This window comes from Mesoplodon bidens, assembly GCF_964165515.1.
Source record: "Mesoplodon bidens genome assembly, chromosome: 4".
Classification (NCBI taxonomy): domain Eukaryota; kingdom Metazoa; phylum Chordata; class Mammalia; order Artiodactyla; family Ziphiidae; genus Mesoplodon; species Mesoplodon bidens.
In genome coordinates this window covers 152169322-152187962 of record NC_138160.1, presented here as the reverse complement: position 1 = coordinate 152187962, position 18641 = coordinate 152169322, and the positions used below count along the sequence as shown (strand labels likewise).

The 18641-nt window shown below is 56.6% G+C and overlaps 1 protein-coding gene across 1 annotated transcript; it reads right to left on the bottom strand.

Annotated features, from left to right (window-relative positions):
• Nucleotides 1-4865: 4865 nt before the first annotated feature.
• On the bottom strand, nucleotides 4866-12696 carry PLPP2 (phospholipid phosphatase 2). Its single transcript, XM_081231198.1, is given in 7 exon segments — nucleotides 4866-5219; nucleotides 5222-5300; nucleotides 5551-5727; nucleotides 5961-6018; nucleotides 9019-9293; nucleotides 9472-9623; nucleotides 12563-12696. Coding segments are annotated over 7 exon segments (897 nt in total). The 5' UTR covers nucleotides 12615-12696; the 3' UTR covers nucleotides 4866-5115.
• Nucleotides 12697-18641: the final 5945 nt, after the last annotated feature.

The following is an 18641-nucleotide window of genomic DNA, read 5'->3' as shown; positions in this document are numbered from 1 at the left end:
GTGTGGATGACTTTGGATCCCTAATCCTCTTCCTTTAATGCAGGTGGATATTCAGAAACAATATTTACATTCTGGCCTTGGGACTTGACCCTGAGGAGATCAACAGGAACACCAACCACCCACCTAACACACCCTTAGGATATCACGTATACATTTCCTACAAAAGAGACCAAAGAACCTTGGAGAGCTCCCTGGCATGGCTGTCAGGAGCGGGCCAGACCAACCTGTAGTTCACCTGTGAGAAACAGAACAAAGCCACCGCTGTCACTGCAGGAACCACATCAGCTTTTTCCTGCTCAGGGAGACACTGCTGGACCTCTACAAATTCCCACAAGTGGAGATGAAGGCGCAGTGGGGCAGAGCTGAATATACGTCCTGTCCAGCAACAAAATACGGCAGTAAAACAACTTAGGAGAGAATGTCCTTGTGCATCGTTCAAGGTGGAAAACCGGAATGCACAGGACTGGAGTGGCATGTTCTTTACTTGCAACGACAAGGGAGAGAATGAAGACTTTACAGACTAAAGTCAACTGCAGGAGGTCCTAGAGATAGGTTCTGAGCAATTTTTCCAGGTAGCCCTTCCAGTGACGTTGAAAATAAAATACGGGGAATTCCCTGGTGGTCCAGTTAGGTTAGGACTTGGTGCTTTCACTGCCAGGACCGGGTTCAGTCGCTGGTCAGGGAACTAAAATCCTGCAAGCCGCGCGGTGTGGCCAGAAAAATAAAGAAAGAAAGAAAAGGAAAGGAAACATGGTACGAAGAAACCCTTGCAGCTGCACTTACTGAAAGTAACGTTGTTTAATATCCAGATCACTTTCCATGGCAGGTGAAAAGGAATATTATTCAAATGAGTACCACAGAAGTATTCTCTCCTGATTGTTTCCTTGAAGAAGAAAATGGCCATGCTTTTCTCCTTCCCATTCAGGTCACTGAAGATCCCTGTGGCCTTCTGCTGAGTGTCAAGGGTCAGTCACCAGGTCTGGGTCAGGTGGCCTCCAGGAGTGCTCCTCTGGCCCCAGGCGTGGTGCTGCTGCTGCTGCCCTGTGGCTGGACCTGGGCGGGGCTGTTGGTCTGTGATGATGTGACAGGTGAGCATTCGCTCTGGAGGCCGAGGAAAGACATGCACAGGGGAGATCTGGGCACCCTTGCAGGGTGGATGCCTGTTGTCAAGTGATTCCAGCCTTTTTCCAATTGGAAACTGTTACTTAGTGCCCTAGATTCACCCAGAAATGTAGCTATCAATTGTATAAACTGGGCTACTTGGATCCCAAAAAATCACACTGATAAAAATGAGGCCAACAGGGGCTTCCCTGGTGGCGCAGTGGTTGAGAGTCTGCCTGCCAGTGCCGGGGACTTGGGTTCGTGCCCCGGTCTGGGAAGATCCCACATGCCGCGGAGCAGCTGGGTCCATACCGCAAAAAAAAAAAAAAATGAGGCCAACAGAAAAATTCTGGAGCATGTTTACATCAGATACGGGAAGTCAGCAGGCCGACAGGAGACCTAGGAGCTGTCCAGCTGCTGAAAATATGCTAAAAGAGGCTTAAGAAAAAGCACAGGTTTTAAAAATTGCAGTAGAACAGCACCCACCCCCGCCGTACTGGAGGGGCTAGACTGGCAGGCTTGAGGCTGCTAAGCCTCCAGGAAGAATCCCCAAACCACACAGCCTCAGGGGGTGACCCTCCACAAAGTCCCTACCAATGGTCTGTTCGTGGTCGGTCAGACAGACATGAACGTCATGACCTCCACTGCTGCTGGGAACCCATGAGCACACACCGCTACAGTAACCAACATTACAAAGTTTTTCAATTAGGATTTTATGTTGTTACAACTTAAACAGAGATTCATTTGGTGAATGAGGAATGAATACATTATTTTTCAACTTAGGAAGATTTACTTAGGCAGAGCTTCCCTGTTTTGAATTACTGTAAACGTTTTCAAAATACAGTAAAGAGAGTGACATAATGGATTCCTATACACAAACAGGCAGACTTCATAATTACTAAATTTTGCCACATTTTCATCCCATTTTTGTACTGTGAAATATTGTCAGTCACGGCCCTTACAAAATTTCACCTGTGAAAAAGCAAGGATGACTTCCTACAAAGCCACAGCACCGTGCTGCACAGAAATTCCTGCATGTGGTTCAATACTCAGGAGGGGTTCTCAAAAGCCGGTCAACACCAGAAGGTAGACAGAATGTTGGGCTTCGAGAACAGGCCATGAGAAATGATATTTACCTGGCTAAGAACCTAGGAGTTTCCCATGAGAATCAACTAAAGAAACACCACCCCCACCCCCCTCCATGTAAAGAGAAAAAGAGAAAAGACTATTTTTGTTTTTGTTTTTGCGGTACGCGGCCCTCTCACTGTTGTGGCCTCTCCGGTTGCGGAGCACAGGCTCCGGACGTGCAGGCTCAGTGGCCATGGCTCATGGGCCCAGCCACTCCACGGCATGTGGGATCCTCCCGGACCGGGACACGAACTCGTGTCCCCTGCATCGGCAGGTGGACTCTCAACCACTGCGCCACCAGGGAAGCCTGAAAAGACTATTTTTGCCATAGAACCATAAGGACCATAAACCTCAAATTACGCATGAGAGTTTCCTTGCAGCGCTGCCTGGGTGTATCAGTATGCCCTAACTTCCACACACTGATGCTTGGATTTGTAAGAATTACTGAACCTGAAACACTGCATCTCTGCTCTTCTTGTCAGATGCAAACCAGTGTGTGGTTTGCAGCATCCTATACTCAAACAGTAAGAGAGAACGCTGCCCCCTCCCCCAACGGCTGTGACCTGCCCTGCTTCCTGAGGACCCTTTGGGGGAGGCTCTCTCCTCCACTGCTCTCACAGCTGTGGTCCTTGGGGTCTTCGTTAAGCCTGAGACTCACCCACAGTCAAGGCCAAGAGCGAGACTCTCAGCTGCGTCCTCATCTCCCTGTGCCCAGGCTTCCTGTCCTGCTCACCCTTCATCGGCCGTCCCAGCACAGCCACTTGCGCCCTCCAGCAACCACATCTGGCACGGTGTTTACTGGGCTGTTTCCACTGTTTGGGCCAAAACCATCTGTGTGGTCTTGACCTTCAGGATCACTGCTCCTGGGAGGAAAGTTGGTTGGTGTCAGGGGCACCCGACTTCACCTTTCTCATCCACTCCCCAATCCACCCGACTCTCTATGGAATCTGCCTGGGAACCTCTCCTCTCTACACTGACACAGACACGCACTCCAAGCCTAGATGTGTCGTCCTTTCCTGCAACCAGGGCTTGGTCCCTGTCTTCTACTGTGCCCTGGGATACCTGGGCTCCTTGCCCCAGGGAGCTTCACCAGGGCTTTCCTGGCCCGGAACCTGCCCAGTACCTTCAAGGAAGCCAAGTTCCTGACCTTCAGCATCCTGCTGACCTGCAGTGTGTGGGCCACCTCCCTCCCCATCTACCACAGGCTGAGGGCAAGGCCATGGTGGCCGTGAAGATCTTCATCTTCTCCATCTTGGCCTCCAGTGCAGGCTGCTAGGCTGCATCTTTGCCCCCAAGCACTGCTAAGACCAGACGGGAACACCCTGAAACGGATACAGAATAAGACAGGTTCTGGGTGCAGGTAAAACAAAAACAGACTCTTAAAACTCAATCACCCATTTTGCCCAGATATTTGACGAAAGATTAAACTTCCTACTTACACTCTGGTTGAGCAGGTAAGCTCTGTGCGTTCTGCAAGTTTCAGGGACCCCGGCCCATCAGTGATCAGGTCCAGAAGCTTCAGTGACCTTGGACACCTTCCTGGCACAGGGAGTCTTTCCCCCATCGTCTGTTCCACCTCTTGACCCCCTGCCCCAGCCTGAGCCCCAGCTTCCCTCCACTTCCCGTTCTCTATTTTTCCCAGTTACAAAAGTCTTCCCCACACTAAGGTTTTGAACCTATTTTCCCTCTTTAAGGTTTGTTTATGGCCTGATCTATGCCGCTTGCCTGACATTCACTTTTGTGGATGGTGAGTAAGGGGTTCCCATTCCGGGGCAGAAGTCATGGGGGCCCGTTTCTGAAGCCCCATGTGCACAGGGGTCCATGTGACCAGAGGGAAGGGGTCAGGACTTGGGGAGTTTCAGCTTCAGTGAGTCCTCCAGGGACACAGGGAGTGGACAGATACAGGTGGGCACTACTGAGACGGGACGATCCGAGGGCAGAGGTCCCGGTCATTCGAAGGGGAGGGACTCTGAGGCCTGGGCCGGGGCCGGGGTGGTATATCCCCCAGCAGAAAGGGGACAAGGAGCCCGCTCCAGGCCCAAACCCCATGTGTGATCTTTCAAACTCAACAACAGCCACTGCAAGGCTCCAACTGGCAGAGCCCACGGGAGCTGCCCTCTCAGCGGACCTGAGCACAACCCTGCACACAGCCAGTCTCTGGGGGTGCTGCTGAGGACCCAGGAGGCTCCTGTGGCCATGGTCTTACCCGCATCTGAACTTCTGCCCAAGCCCTTACATTTGGGGGCCTTCACAGGGGCCCCCAGCAGAGGCCTCCTTACTGGGAGGAGGGAAGAGCTGTAAATACACCTCTCCACGCAACCTGGACTCAGGTCTCTGCTAGCCTCCCCGGCCCCAGGGGCCAACACAACGGCAGGTGTCTTTTGTTCAGGGCTCTCTCTGCAGGGTGACACCCCGACTGCTTGTGCAGGTCCACCTGACCCCCAACCTTAGCGCCACAGGAGAGTGGAACGGGCAGTCGGCCTTTCTCCTGCACCCCTCCTGCCCACGTGACCAGAGCAGCAACGCAGGCATGGCTGGTTTGCTCAGCTGAGCCCCCAACCAGAGAGGGTCTCCCCCTCTGCTATAGGAACAGAGTCCTCAGAACGGCCATAAGGAAGAGGTGCTGATAACATCTGTCAAGCAAACGCCCTATTTTACTAAAAATCCGCATAGACGTCACATTTTACAAAAACGGCATCCATTGGGATCTCTCAGTCCCTTCCTTAACCCAACAAAAGACAGGGGTTCTGAGGAAGAGTCCCCCTCCACATGCTAAGGCTGCCCCAGGTACTCCCTGGGCCCAGTGCATGGAGGTGGGGTTAGTGGAACCCACGCCAGGATCCAGCCATCCTGGCTTAGGGACCTGCCCCAGGACCATGGACACGCTCACTGCCCACAGCCTGAGCCCCAGCTGGACGCGGCTGCAGCTCCAGGAGGAGGGGACCCGCAGTGGCTGCAGGCAGCCTCGCCCAGGGCCAGTGTCAGTGATGGCTGGGCTTCCGCTCCACCTCCTCATCCTCCAGGCAGTGCCGCGGGGGCCGGGCTTTGAAGAAGTCGGAGACGTAGCGGACCTAGCAGAGGAGAGGAAGGCAGGAGCTGACTGGGCGGGGACAGGGCGGGACGGGGCAGCACAGGGCAGGGAGGGGCATAGAGCCCAGGAGCTGAGGGGCACTGTGGCGGGGGCAGTGAGGACAGCAGAGGGGGGATCTTAGGGGAAAGATGGGAGGAGAGGGCTAGGGTCCTGGAGAGGCAGAGAGAGGGCAGGAGGGACCCAGAGGGGGGTCTCTGGTCAGGGCAGGGGGTCGGGGCCCGGGAGCTCACAGTGAGGCCGGCCACCAGCGCCCCCTGCAGGAGGCCAACGAGAACATCACTCCAGTGGTGTTTGTGGTCAGACACACGGGTGTAGCCCACGTAAAGGGCAAAGGCCACCAGGAAAAACTGCACGGTGGGCCGCAGCAGCCGTGCCCACTTCCAGCACAGCCGGGCCTGCACGTAGAGCTGGGGGCCAAGAGCAGCCGTCAGCATGGGAGCCTGCCAGCCCACCCCCGCCGGACGCACAGACGGTGACACTGAGGCCGGGAGCCTGGAACCTGTAGGCCCAGGGCCTCCAGTTTTTATCAGCAAGCCAGAGCCCATCCATCACCACCTCCACCCAGCCCGCTTTACTGAGGCCCAGGGAAGGGCCTAGGCCACCGCTCCACAACAAGCAAGTCACAGAGAAACAAACTCACCACCAAGAACATCATGCAGTACATTCCAAAGGAGGAGTGTCCAGAGTAGAAGGATAATCTGAGAAAGGAGAGTGCGGCAGGTTTCGGGAGGGCCCACACTCAGCACCTCTGCCTTCAAACACCCCCGGCCCCGGTCCCATCCTGCCATGCCTCCCAGAGTCTGGGAAGATTTCAGGTAGAAACATGGCCACTGTTGGACACCATCAGTTCTTCCCTTTCCATTTCTCTGACAATGCGATAGGGTCTCGCAGTCTTTAAAGCCTCACCACAAAGATGCTGCAGGCCCTGAACACAGAACCGAGGGCAGACAACTGTGTCCAGCCAGCAGCTTCACTTTCACTGTGTTTCTTTTCAAGACTATTTCCCACCTGTGGTCACTGACACAAGGCACACATTTTCTTTTCATGTAATTTCAAGTTTTAACAAAGGACATCAACGGACAAGAGAAAAGATGGCAGATTAAGAGACTCCAAAGGTCCATCCCCCCACCCCATAAAAGCAACTAAAAAACTGACAACAACGGTAAGAATCAGATTGGTGGTGGCCACGGAGGGAGAACAGAGCTCACTTACAAAGAACTGAGATTGTCCGGTCCTGTCTGATGGCTCCCTGGATCACTGGTCATAAATATTCACAGCAAATGTAATGGTCACCACTGCCTGGGGCAACGGATAGCAGTTGCAGCAAACAGACTAACCAAAAAGAGCCTGGGAGGAAAGGCCAGGGAATGAGAAGCTCTGGAGAATAAGGGCTGGGATTCCAGAGGCCAGGGCTGAGCCTCAGGGCTCAGAAAAGACCTGAGAAGGCCCTAAGCTCTCACCTCTGGCTGACCAAGCAAGAAGTAAAGGTTAAGGCAGAGTTGTCAACTGACATGCCCCAACATAGCACACAAAGCCCGTCTGTAAAATGGAAGTTTTTTGCCCCCGGTTCCAGGTATTTAAGGACATATCTGTCCGATCGCTAGCTGATCACTCAGCTAACAGCAGAACTTCACGGCCACTCAGACTCTACAAAGTTAGTTCACAGCACTCACTAAGCAAACAACCAACAACTACAACAAACAGCAAAAACAAGCCCTGGGGAGAGGAGAATCTGATTTCCAGAGTTGCTACATTATAACATTTAAAATGCCCAGTTTTCAACAACAACAACAAAATTATAAGGCATGCATGAAAAAATGCGGGAAATACCCGGGGAAAAAAAATCTATTACTAGAAGCTGTCCCTGAGGAAACCCAGATGTTAGACTCACTAGATAAAGACTTTTAACCTGCCATTTAAAATATGTTCAGAGAGCTAAAGGATCTGTGAGAATGATGTCTCACCTAATAGAGAACACCAAAAAGAAACAGAAGTTATAAAAAGGAAACAAATAGAAATTGTGGAGTTCAAAACTATAGTATCTGAAATAAATCACCAGACGGGCTCAAAAGCAGATCTGAGCAGGCAGAAGCATGTGTGAACATGGAGATAGGTCAATCGAGACTTTCGGTCTAAGGAACAAAAAAAAAGAATGAAGAAAAATGAATGAACCGCAGAGTCTTGTGGGACACCATCAAATGTACCAACATACATACATATAAGAGTCTCAAAAGGAGAAGAGAGAAAACGGCAGAAAGAATATTTGAAGAATATTTTCACCAAATGAAAAACATCAATCTACACATCCAAAAAGCCCAATGAACTTCAAAGAGGATAAACTCAAAGAGAGCCACAAAGAGACACAGTATAATCAGGCTACCAAAAGACAGTCAAGGAGAAAATCTTGAAAGCAGCAAGAGAAGGGATTCGTTGTGTACGAGGAATCCTCTGTAAGATTAGTAGCTAATTTCTTATCAGAAACCATGGAGGCCAGAAGGATGACATATTCAAAGGACTGAAAGGAAAAAAAAAACTCTGTGAATCACGAATTCTACATCTGGCAAAATGATCCTGTCAAAATAAAGGAGAAATTTAGACATTCCCAGACCAACAAGAACCAAGAAAATTCATAGCTCATACACCTACAAGCTCTACAAGAAATACTAAAGGGAGTCTTTCATGGAGGAATGAAGGACACTAGACAGTAACTCAAATCCACAAAAAAACCATAAAAGTCAGCAGTAAAAGTAAATACAAAACATAAACAGCAGTGTTAATGTATTTTGATTTATAGTCCTGCTTTTCCCTACATGATTAAAAAAAGAAAAAACAACTGCACATAACTAAACTTACTGGATCATTCCACAATAAATACAAACATCTCATCATTATGTTGTACACCTGAAACTAACATAATGTTATATGGCAAATATAGCTCAATTTTTAAAAAACCACATAAAACAGTAACTATAAATCTATGTTGATGAGCATACAATGTATAAAGATATAATTTGTGACAATAACCTCGTAAGCGGGGGTGGAACTATATAGCTGCAAATTTTTTGCAGAGTAAATACCTACTGACAGAAAAGGCAGTAATGGAGAAATTGAAATACAAACAAAAAAGATACAATATACACAAAACAAATAACAAGACAAAGAACATTATATAGCGAGAAAAGGATCAATCCATCGAGAAGGTATATCAATAACAATTACAAAGATATAAGCACCTAACAACAGAGCCCAAAATACATGAGGCAAAAACTGACAGAAGCTTAAGATGGTTAAATTGGTGAATTTTATACTTTGTGAATTTTTATCTAATTTTTAAAGAAGGAAAATAAGGACATCAATTAAATGAAAAGTTTACCAGTAGAGATGGTGAGAGGACAGAGCAGCAGCGTGAGGATGGGGTCTGAAATTTGGGGGAGGTGGGTCACTCCTCCTGAAACCTCCTGCCCTGCTCCAGGGCCCGACACGCCTGGCGCCACCTCACCTCCCTGCCTGCAGGACACAGGCCCACCACGGGCACCTGCAGGCCTTGCTCCTGCCTGTTCTCTGCCCAGTGTGGAGCTCCTGTACCTTCTATACCTGACAACTCATCCCTCAACATCCAGCTCCCGAGGGCCCTTCTCCAGCCCCCACTCTCCTTCCCGGGTGGGGTGTCTGCAGCCCGGGCCCCCCGTAGCACCCACCTGCACTCGGTGACGTCAGCAGGGCTTCCCCTGCACACCTCCACCTGCACGTACACGGAGCAGTTGACACGGCTCCAGTCAGGGTCACACACGGCCAGGAAGTTGGGCCGCAGCCGGCCGGTCATGTACTTGGCCAGGTCTGTCAGCGACTGGCTCACTGCAGCCCCGAACAGGAACGTCCCCAACACCTTGTAGAGGGCGGCCAGGTAGTTGTTGAAGTCGGAGCGGGAGTAGAGGCGGTCTGTGTACACCAGGTAGGCCTCCCCGGCCGACACCTGCGGGGAACAGCCAGGGACTTCAGGGCCGCTTAAAGGGGTCAGGGTGCGCGGCCTCCCTACGGTCACTGGGGGGCTGGGAACTCCAAGGGGGCCCTCTTCCCCGCAGACACCACCCCAGGCAGGACTCGACCTGCTAACGCCCCAGCCCCCACCCTCCACGCCCCTCCTGCCTTACAAGGATGACGGTGGTGGTGATGATGACCCCGGCCATGAGCCCATGGGTGATAGTGTCTGGACGGTAGGGGTACCGGATGGAGTCATCTCCACAGTAGAATCCTCGCTTGTACGGGGCGTTCACGAGCGTCAAGATGGCGGAAGGCAGAGAGGCTGGCGTTGGGGAGAGGAGGCCGGTAGCCACGAGGTTCTCTGAGCCCCAGGGCCACACAGACGAGCCTGCGCCGGCACCGAGCGCTTGGACGCCTGCCTCAGCCTCCCTCCGGGTCTCCTCACCTCCAAGCCCACCCGAGAGCTAGGAGGAGCTTTTCTCACAGCAAGTGGGAGGTCACTGCCCCATTAAACCCCCCTTGTGGTTCCCCGTCATCATCAGATAAACATCAACGTCCTGCCCAGGCCCAGTGTCCACCCCCGCAACGTCTCCCACCCTTTCCCCGCCTCGCTTCCCTCCAGTCTCCTCTCTGCCCTTTGCACGAAGCCAGCAGGCAGCCACCAGGGCCTCTGCTCACGTCCTTCTCGCGGCCCAGAACATCTCGAACTCCCTTCCGTGCTCCTGGGAGCCCTCTCACGGCAGAAAACTTCCGTTCTTCATGGTTCTTGCCTGTGTGCAACTGTGCAATCACCGTGTGATACTCGAATGATTCCCCCAGCTACACACAGCGCTCTGTGAGCACCTGGGGTGGGGTGGGGGGGCGCGCCTGTCGTGTTCAAGGCTGAATCCCTGGAGCCTGCTGGGGCCTGGCCGAGGCCAGTGTTTAACAGGCATCTGTTAAAAGGAGGACACTCTGCTCGTTGTTCTAGGGCTGGCCAGAGAGATCAGGAACACACCTCATCCACGCGTTGTCCCTGAACCGGCCACACGGTGACCCGACAGGCCCGGCCCAGGCCCCGGGAGCTCAATCCAAAGGTGCTTTCAGGAGCCACAAGTCATGACCGGGCCCTGCCTGGCACGGCCGCAGCCCCGGAGTCCAGAGGCCCCGCCAGCCAAGGGTGACCAAGGGTGGCTGGGGCACAGGGCTCCCTGCTCCCCAGGGTGGGTGCACAAAGACATACCCAGCCAGGGTGCCCTTTGGCCTTGGCAGGGCAGGTGACACGTGGAAAAGGGTGTGGCTCTGCTGGGGCCTGACGACCAGAGCAGGGGGAAGGCAGGGCCAACTCCTCCTTCCAAAGGCCAAATGCAAGGGCCTCTGGGACCACCGGATGACGCTGATATAGGGAAAGACTCGGTGAAGAACACTGAGATCTGCCTCATGGAGCTGAGAGCAGCTGGGAATAAAAATAATAGGCACACGATGACCGGAATCGGGGAGGGCTGCAGCCTTCAGTAGGGTGTCGGGGAGGCCACACAGGGAAGGTGCCTTAAAGGAAGAAGTACAGGGGAGACCTGGGGAAGAACATCCCCCAGAGGGGTGGCCAGTGCCAAGGCCGGAGATGGGCCTGAGCCTGGAGAGCAGAGTGCTGGGGAGAGGGGCTCTGTGGCGGGGGCGGGGGTCTCAGGAGGGTTGCAGCAGAGGGAGGGAGCATGTTTCCAAAAGACCTCTCTGGCCAGGGTGGAGGCCTAGGACGAGAGGCCAAGAAACCCCACGGCCTGAGCAGGGCAGGGGCTCCCATGGGGGCCCGGGCATCGAGTCAGCCCCCCAACTCCTGTCCCCAAGCCCCAGCCCTCCCCCCTGGAGATACGGGCACCCTCCGATCAGAACTGGAGCTGGGCTCTCCCGGGATTCAGGTGCACAGAGCTCAGAGCACAGGGATGGAGCCTCCCTCTGCCTGGGCTGCGCCAGCTCAAATGTCCCCACAGCAGACACCACCAGAGCCTCCCTGCCCTGGTGTCAACCCCTGGTGTTTTCCCCAGGGCCCTTGTCACCATCTAAGACTGAACTGTTCGTGTCCTGAAGCTTGTAGACTGGGAGCTAGCTCTGCCCGGGCGCCCCAGCACCTGGCATATGGCAGCTGCACCCAACCCCCTTCCCCCGCTGCTGTGTGACCTCCAGCGGGCACCTGAATATCTCTGGGTGGAAACTGGGGAGCATAACAGCACTCCCTCATAGGCTGACTGGAGAAAAAGGTTTAATTATTTGCATGCTCCTTAGTGCCTGGAATACAGTCAGCGCCACACAAATGTTTAAATAAAATAAGTGCTAAGGAAATGATGCCCAGGGTTGGCAGACGCCCCCGGGGGACCTCCAGTTGCCACCTGGCGCATCCCAAAAAGGTCTCTTCTAGGACATGGGAGGAGAGCCTGGCCTCTGCCTGCAGTCAGGGCAGACCCCTCGGTCCCCATCGGAGGAGCAGCAGCCTGACTGGGGGTAGGGCAGTTTAGGCCGGAGGAGCCCCTCCCTGCGCCGGGGGTAGAATTCCGGGGCCATTGTCCGCACAACCCCGGAGCAAACACACAGCCTTTGTTTCCGGGACCCTGGAGGAGGGGCGGGGAGGGGGCCTCTGCCCCCAGCTTGGCCCTCAAACCCGCCCGACAGGTTTGGCCCGCGCCACCCCGAGGCCCCCAGTTCCACAACAGCCTGCGGCCCAGTCCTTCTCCCGGCTCTCCTGGGCCCGAGCGAGGAGGGCGACGGGGCGCGGGTTCGGATCCCACCACTGCCCGTGCGCCCCCGGCCAGGGCTCCGCCCTCCCAGAGCCCACTGGACCAGCCGACCCAAGGTGCGGGGTGGAGGGCCTCCCGGGGCGACCCGCGGCCGCGCCCCCCGTCCGGCTTGCCCGAGCGCGGCCGACGCCCGCGTGAATCACCGCCCGGGCCGGGCCGGGCCGGGCAGGGCGGGAGGGGGAGGCATGAGCGGCCCCCGGCAGCGACTTCCTGCTGCCGCGGGCGGGGGACACCGACCCTCTCCGACCGGAGATGCGCGGGGGAAACTGAGGCCTGGGAGGGCGCGCGCGGGCGCCGGGGCACGCGGGGCGGGGGCGCATTGCTCGATCCGCGGCCCGAGGGTCCTCCCCCGGCTCCCCCCACCTCCAGGGGGCCTCCGAGAGGTAGGGCCGCTGCAGCCCACAGCCCGTCCTACAAAACTTTGCGGGGACCGGGGATGGGCCCGCCTGGGAAAGGGTCCTCACATACACACCCGGGTCCCCGCGGCTCTTACCGACCAGCACGCACAGCACGTCGAGCAGCACGAAGACCCACCTCCGCTCCATGCCGCCGGCGACCCCCGGCGCCCGTCCCAGCGCGTCCTGTCGCGTCCCAGCCGGGCCGCGGGGTCACGTGGCCGGGGAGCTTGGCCCAACCCGGGAGGGGCGGACAGGGCAGGGGAGCGGAGGGCGGGGCGGAGCCTCCGAGGGGAGGGGGCGGACTCTGCCTCCTCCCCGCCCGATGCGCGCGGGGAGGAGGGGCGTGGGGAGCGCGCGGGGATGGCAAGGGAACAGTGTCGGTAAGAGACCCGCGGCAGGAGGGGCCGCTGGTCTCCGAGCTTGGGGAGGGGGAGGGGGGTCGTCGGCGCCCAGCACTTCCCCCGCCCCCCGCCGGGAGGCTGAGGCTCGGGGACGGCCAGTCCGGCGTCACCCCCCAGAGCGTCCGCGTCCGTCCGCACGCCCCGGTCACCCACGGATTGGGTCGGCTGAGTCGGGGGTCGGGAGAAGGAACGAACAAACGAAGGAATGAGTGAGGGGTGAACGGACAGGCCAGCAGGAAAGGATGTGGAGGAGGACGGAGCTCGGGCTCCCGCAGGCTGCGCCTCGGTTTCCTCTTTGGGGCACTGAGCTCCTGTGTGCCTGTCTGAATACGTCTGAATCAGGAAGTGCCTACAAATAGATGGGGGGGTGTCACGGCTTAACTGCAGGGTTTCTTTTCTTTCCTCCGGATGCTTAAAATCCTTGCAGCCCTTCCACCCCTGGCATTGGAAAGAAAGTTCCTCAACGCCCACCCTGTTTGTGCCAGGCCCTGCTCCTGGGTGGCACACTTCCTACCCCCTTTTACAGGGAGCCAATCGTGCCGGCGGTAGGAACTTGCCCACACGCTAGGAAGGGTAGGGTTAGGGTCTGTGCCCTGCACGCCCACCCGGTCCCGAGGCAGCCCTGAGCTGGGAGGCGCAGGAGGTCCACACACGCACACGGGATCCTTGGGGCTGGAACCAAATGAGAGGCCCTGGGGAGTGTCACCACCTCCTGGAGAGCCCTGCCTGGACCTGGCGAGAGACACAAGGGAGGTTCTGCCACTCTCTCAAGGAAACACAGCGGCAAGAGGCTGGGCTGGGGTTTGAACCCAAGCAGCCTGGCCCCAGCCCCACCCCCAAACCACGTTCACCGGCCCACCCCCTCCAACTATCTTAAAACAGAAAGATGTTTCCCGGCTTTGATTTAGAGATGAAGGAAGCCGCTTCCTGAGAGGGGCATCCCCTGGCCCAAGGTCAAGCAGCTGAGACATGAACTCAGAGTCCCCGACCCTGCTTCCTGGGAGGATGAACAGACGCCTGCACCGTGGGGGGAGTGAGGGTTTGGAGAGAGCCAAGGTGTTGGGGGGGGACGACAATGCACAGCTGATCTGTGGCTCCTCCACCATTGGCCAGACGGTGGGGTTGAGGGGGGTGTCTCTGGGCCGAGGCCCCTGAACCCCGGAACAACTTTCCCTAAGCAGGCCATCAGACACCGCCCCCCCACACACACACACTCAAAATAACTCAGCCCACCCCCAGGACATAACAAGGTTCTGCATGGAAGCTGCTGGGCCTGGATTTTCCACCTGCGGTGTGGCGGAGAGTGCGGGAAGCACATCCCAGCAACCCCCCCTTTCCAGCCGTACACCCTGAGGAGTTGGGAAGGCACATCCTAAAAATGCAGCTTCCTCCCTCACCCCCAGACTTCCTCCAAGGAGTCCAGAAGAATCAGATTACTTGCCCGGAGGATTTTTCTCTGTCTGAGCAGGGGTGGGGCTGTCGCCGGGGACCAGTTTCAGACTCAGGGGGGTCCAGCAGCCCTGGACTCCTGCCAGCGTGGCCCCGTCCCCGGGAAGGCTCCAGCTCTGTCCACTGGCTCCTCCTGCTGTAATCACAGGGAGGGGTGGGCCCTGTCATTCATTCATCCCTTCATTCATTCATGCAATGGAATTATACGTGTGAAGGTACCTGGCATACGTGTTACATGAATGTTAGCCGGCGCCATTATCATGGCACTTTCTTCACTTTAGCCTTGTGGCAATCGGGTGACTCCTCTCTGTGTAGTCTTGACACTTCCAGTTTAGGTAGGGAAGGTGCAACATGATACTGGCATTAATGAAATGCGGGGTTCTTTATTAAGCACCTACTGCGCGCCGGGCGGGGCTGACCAAAGAGGAGTGTGGCGGGGCCCGGCCTGAGTGGAAACTGGGGTTGAACCTGGGAGGCTCCAGGGGAGGCTCCCGCGGGCAGAGACTGGGAGATGTGGCCACCCTCCCCTCCCTGCTGACCTGTCTCACCCTGCCCTTAAAATACCTGGGCGGGGCCTCCCTGGTGGCGCAGTGGTTGAGAGTCCGCCTGCCGATGCAGGGGATACGGGTTCGTGCCCCGGTCTGGGAGGATCCCATATGCCGCGGAGCGGCTGGGCCCGTGAGCCATGGCCGCTGGGCCTGCGCATCCGGAGCCTGTGCTCCGCAACGGGAGAGGCCACAACAGTGAGAGGCCCGCATACCGCAAAAAGAAAAAAAAAAAAAAAAAAAAAAAAAAATACCTGGGCGGGATCAAGATCAAAATGGGGGGAGGGCAGCAAGGATTAGGATCAGGGGTTAAAACTAGGGCTAGCTGGGGAATCCCCCTGGGACCAGCAAGGCCCGCCCCAGGGGAAGCCGGGCTCGGCAGCATGATGTAACCGAGCCCCTAGTTGTGGCCAAGCCTCACCTGTGTCTCCTGGAGGCTGGGCCCCCCTTGTGCCTGGCGGTCACCGCTGCCCTGCCGCCTCACCCCACCTGAGGGGCCCAGGCTTGTCTCAAGGAAGAGGTGCTGGGCTTGGGCAGAAAGGCGCTGGCACACAGTAGGCGCCACCTGAGTGCAGCCTGCAGCCCCGCCTCTCTCTGCACTTCTCGTGGGGCTCAGGCCACCCTGGAGTCAGCTCCTTGACATGGGCCTCACTCACTGCCGAGGGTCCTGGAGCCCAGGCTGTACCCCAGGTGGCTGTGCCGGGCGCATCCAGGCAAGGAAGGCTAAGTGGGCAGTCAGCACCTCAGTCTCTCCATCTGCCCGATGGGCACAGGCCAGCACCTGCCCTGGTGTCATAGTGAAATGCTTGACCAGTGGCCTGCCCCGCTAGGAAGCACTACACAAAATGGTGGAGGCGGGCACCTAAGGTGGGCTTCCGTCAGAACCCAGCGTCAATTCACCCAGAATCCCAGAACCACATTGCTCCCAGGACTCCACCACCCCTCAAGGACGCACCACCTTCCACTCGGGGACAGGGTGACCTTCCCGGTTTAGCACTGAGTCCGCATTCGGGAGCCCGTCCCAGTGACGTTGCCCCTCGTGCAGGCCACCCCGACCTCACAGTGCCCTCCCCACCCCTCCTGTGCTCTCAGACTGTATCTGCCAACCCCCAGGCTTGAGCCCCAGGAGGCAGGAGAGCACAGACCCGGCGCTCAGTCACTGCTTCTGAATGAGGGTGAGCCCATGAGCAATGAAGAGCCCACGGGCCAGAGCCCGAACTCTCGCAGGATCACAGCCATGCGAGACGGTCACAGAGCCATCTTCACGAGACCTGGTCTCCACCTGCTTCTCAAGAAACGAGGGAAGACAGGGCAGGTCACACCATCGAGCATGCTATCAAGCTCCCACCGCACCCCTCCGTCCCTGCCCACAAAGCCACGGGCCCGGGTCCTTCAGGCAGGTTATGACTGATGAGGAAAAGTGACATGGGCGGCACAGCAGGGCCAGGGAGTCCTCCAAACCTCAGAGACCAAGAACCCCCTTTCCGTGACCCCACCACTGTCCTGTGTGTCGCCCAGTAGGGACAGCCCACCAGAGCAGGGGCTGAGTTCACTTCCCAAGTGCTCACCATGGAGCTTGATCCCAAGTCTCCTCTGAGCAAGGGCTGCGGCTCCAACTACGGGGGGGCAGGGGCTGTGTGAGCAGGCATCGGACCCCCGCAGACGCCTCCACACTCCAGCTCTGGAGCCACCACTGCCCACCCTCCAATTCTGCTTCGGCGGGGAGGGTTACTCCAGGTGCTGACTTGGCCAAGCCCCACCCACTGGACCCCTGAGATAGGGAGGCACTACAGGCTCCAGTCAGCCCCCAGACTGGTGGGACGGGAGCGGCCTCTGCTGGACAAAGCCACAGCCCAGTCCCGACCTCTGGACATTCACCAGGCGTCCGATGTGCCAGGCGCCCAGGCTCCATATCCTTACAGCAGCCCAGCAATAGGGCTGCCAGATTCAACGAGGACATGCACAGGATTCCATTAAATTTGAATCCCAGATAAGCGACAAATCACTTGTTACCATAAGTTGTCCCAAATGTTATATGGGATATACTTACACTGAAATATCTGTGATTCAAATCTAACTGGGTGCCCAGTATTTCATCTGGCAGCCCCATCCCAGAACCATAAACCAGGAAAACAAGAACTGTGGGGACAGAAGCGTTGGCTAAGTGGGGTCAGGTCTGGACAGCCCAGTCCCACTCCAGAGCCCAGGGTCCTGGGCCAGGGAGGCCGAGGCCCCAGCCCAGGACTGTCGGCTTGGGGCCACCTCCTCCGTCCCCCTCCCAACCCCGGGAGCTGCCTGTGGGTCCAGCCTCCAGTGTGGCCCTGGCTAATGCCAGCCTCCTTCAGCAGAGAGGATGGAATCAGGGTCACCTGATTCCATGCCATGGAATCCTGGCATGTCCCCTGGGAAGGCCCCTCAAACCAAGCACCCGGTAGGGTTAGAATGTAGGTCACAAAAGAGCTCCACTGCCCCCTGTGTAGAGTGGAGAAAACCCTGGACAACCTGGAAAACAGTAAAAGTACGACGACACTTCGCTTTGTAAGAAGCCCATCCCAGAGGCTGTGCAGGTGTCCCCTACCACCGGGGATGGAACGGGGGACCTGGGTGTGGTGCGGTGCAGCTGGCGACTCTGCCCTCGGGTCTGGGATGGAAAAGAGTGGACCTGTAGGCAGGCAGGGCCTGGCTCACCATCAAGACCCCTGAACCAGAGGTGGATGGCACGTCGCCTCCCGCTCCACTTTCAGGGCCTCTTTGTACACGACGTCCAGAGATGACCAATGGTACGGAAGGTTCCTGGTCAGCAGATGATGCCCCTGAGGGGAGCGACGGTCACTCTGCACCAGCTCAGGAGCCTCGGAGGCCCCTGCTACCTTGCAAGCAGATTTCCAGTCCCCGGGCCTAGAGGGACGGCCTCTTTAGCCTGGCCCTACACTGCCCCCTGGCCCCACTGCTGACGCCACTCCTGTGGGCCCAGCTGCCACCCTTCCTGCCCACGTGCTCTGTGCTCCTGTCACTCCCCACACCAGAACGCCGGCCTCTCCCTGTGAGGCCTGTCCAACCACATGAGGGGAGGAGGTGGCCCCCGTCCAGCCAATCTGAAGACCCCTCCTGCCCAGCCAGAGTTACTAGTGCGGTTATGGGTACAAGACCCAGAAACAAGGCTCACCCAACCTTCTGCAGGGACCACAGACTGAGGGTGGCCGCCTCGGTCACCACAAGGGGCCATGTGCCCGGGCACAACAGTAAGAGGAAGCAGAAAGAAGAGAAGCAGTAAACACCGCAGTCCTGAACACACTCCCGTCCACAGGCATCCCTGGACGGCGCCACGAGCAGGACTCCCGTAGCCTCGCACCAGGCACTAACATTCTGAAAACCAAAGCAGACAGACACCAACGCGGTTATGGCCAGGAAGGCCCGCAAAGCAGCAGCCACGGCCACAGGGAGGCCGGGCAGGGCACTGGCAAGATCTGAGCCGACAATAAGCAAGAGACTCCTTTAAAACAACTGCAAGAATGGGAGACGCTGTGACCCATAACCATGGGAAAACGGTTAAGAGATGTGTCCAGGAATAGCCCAGATAGTGAACTATCCAAAAGTTTAAAGTAACTATTATAAAAAGGATAAAGAACGTACAAGAAAAAAAATGGATAATTTCAGCAAAAATATAGGAAAAAAACAACTGCAAATACTAGATTCAAAATATACAGCGTAGGCGTCACAGCCGCAGTGGGACGGGCCAGGTGGCAGCCTGGAGCAGTGGAAGGAGGGATAGGGAGCAA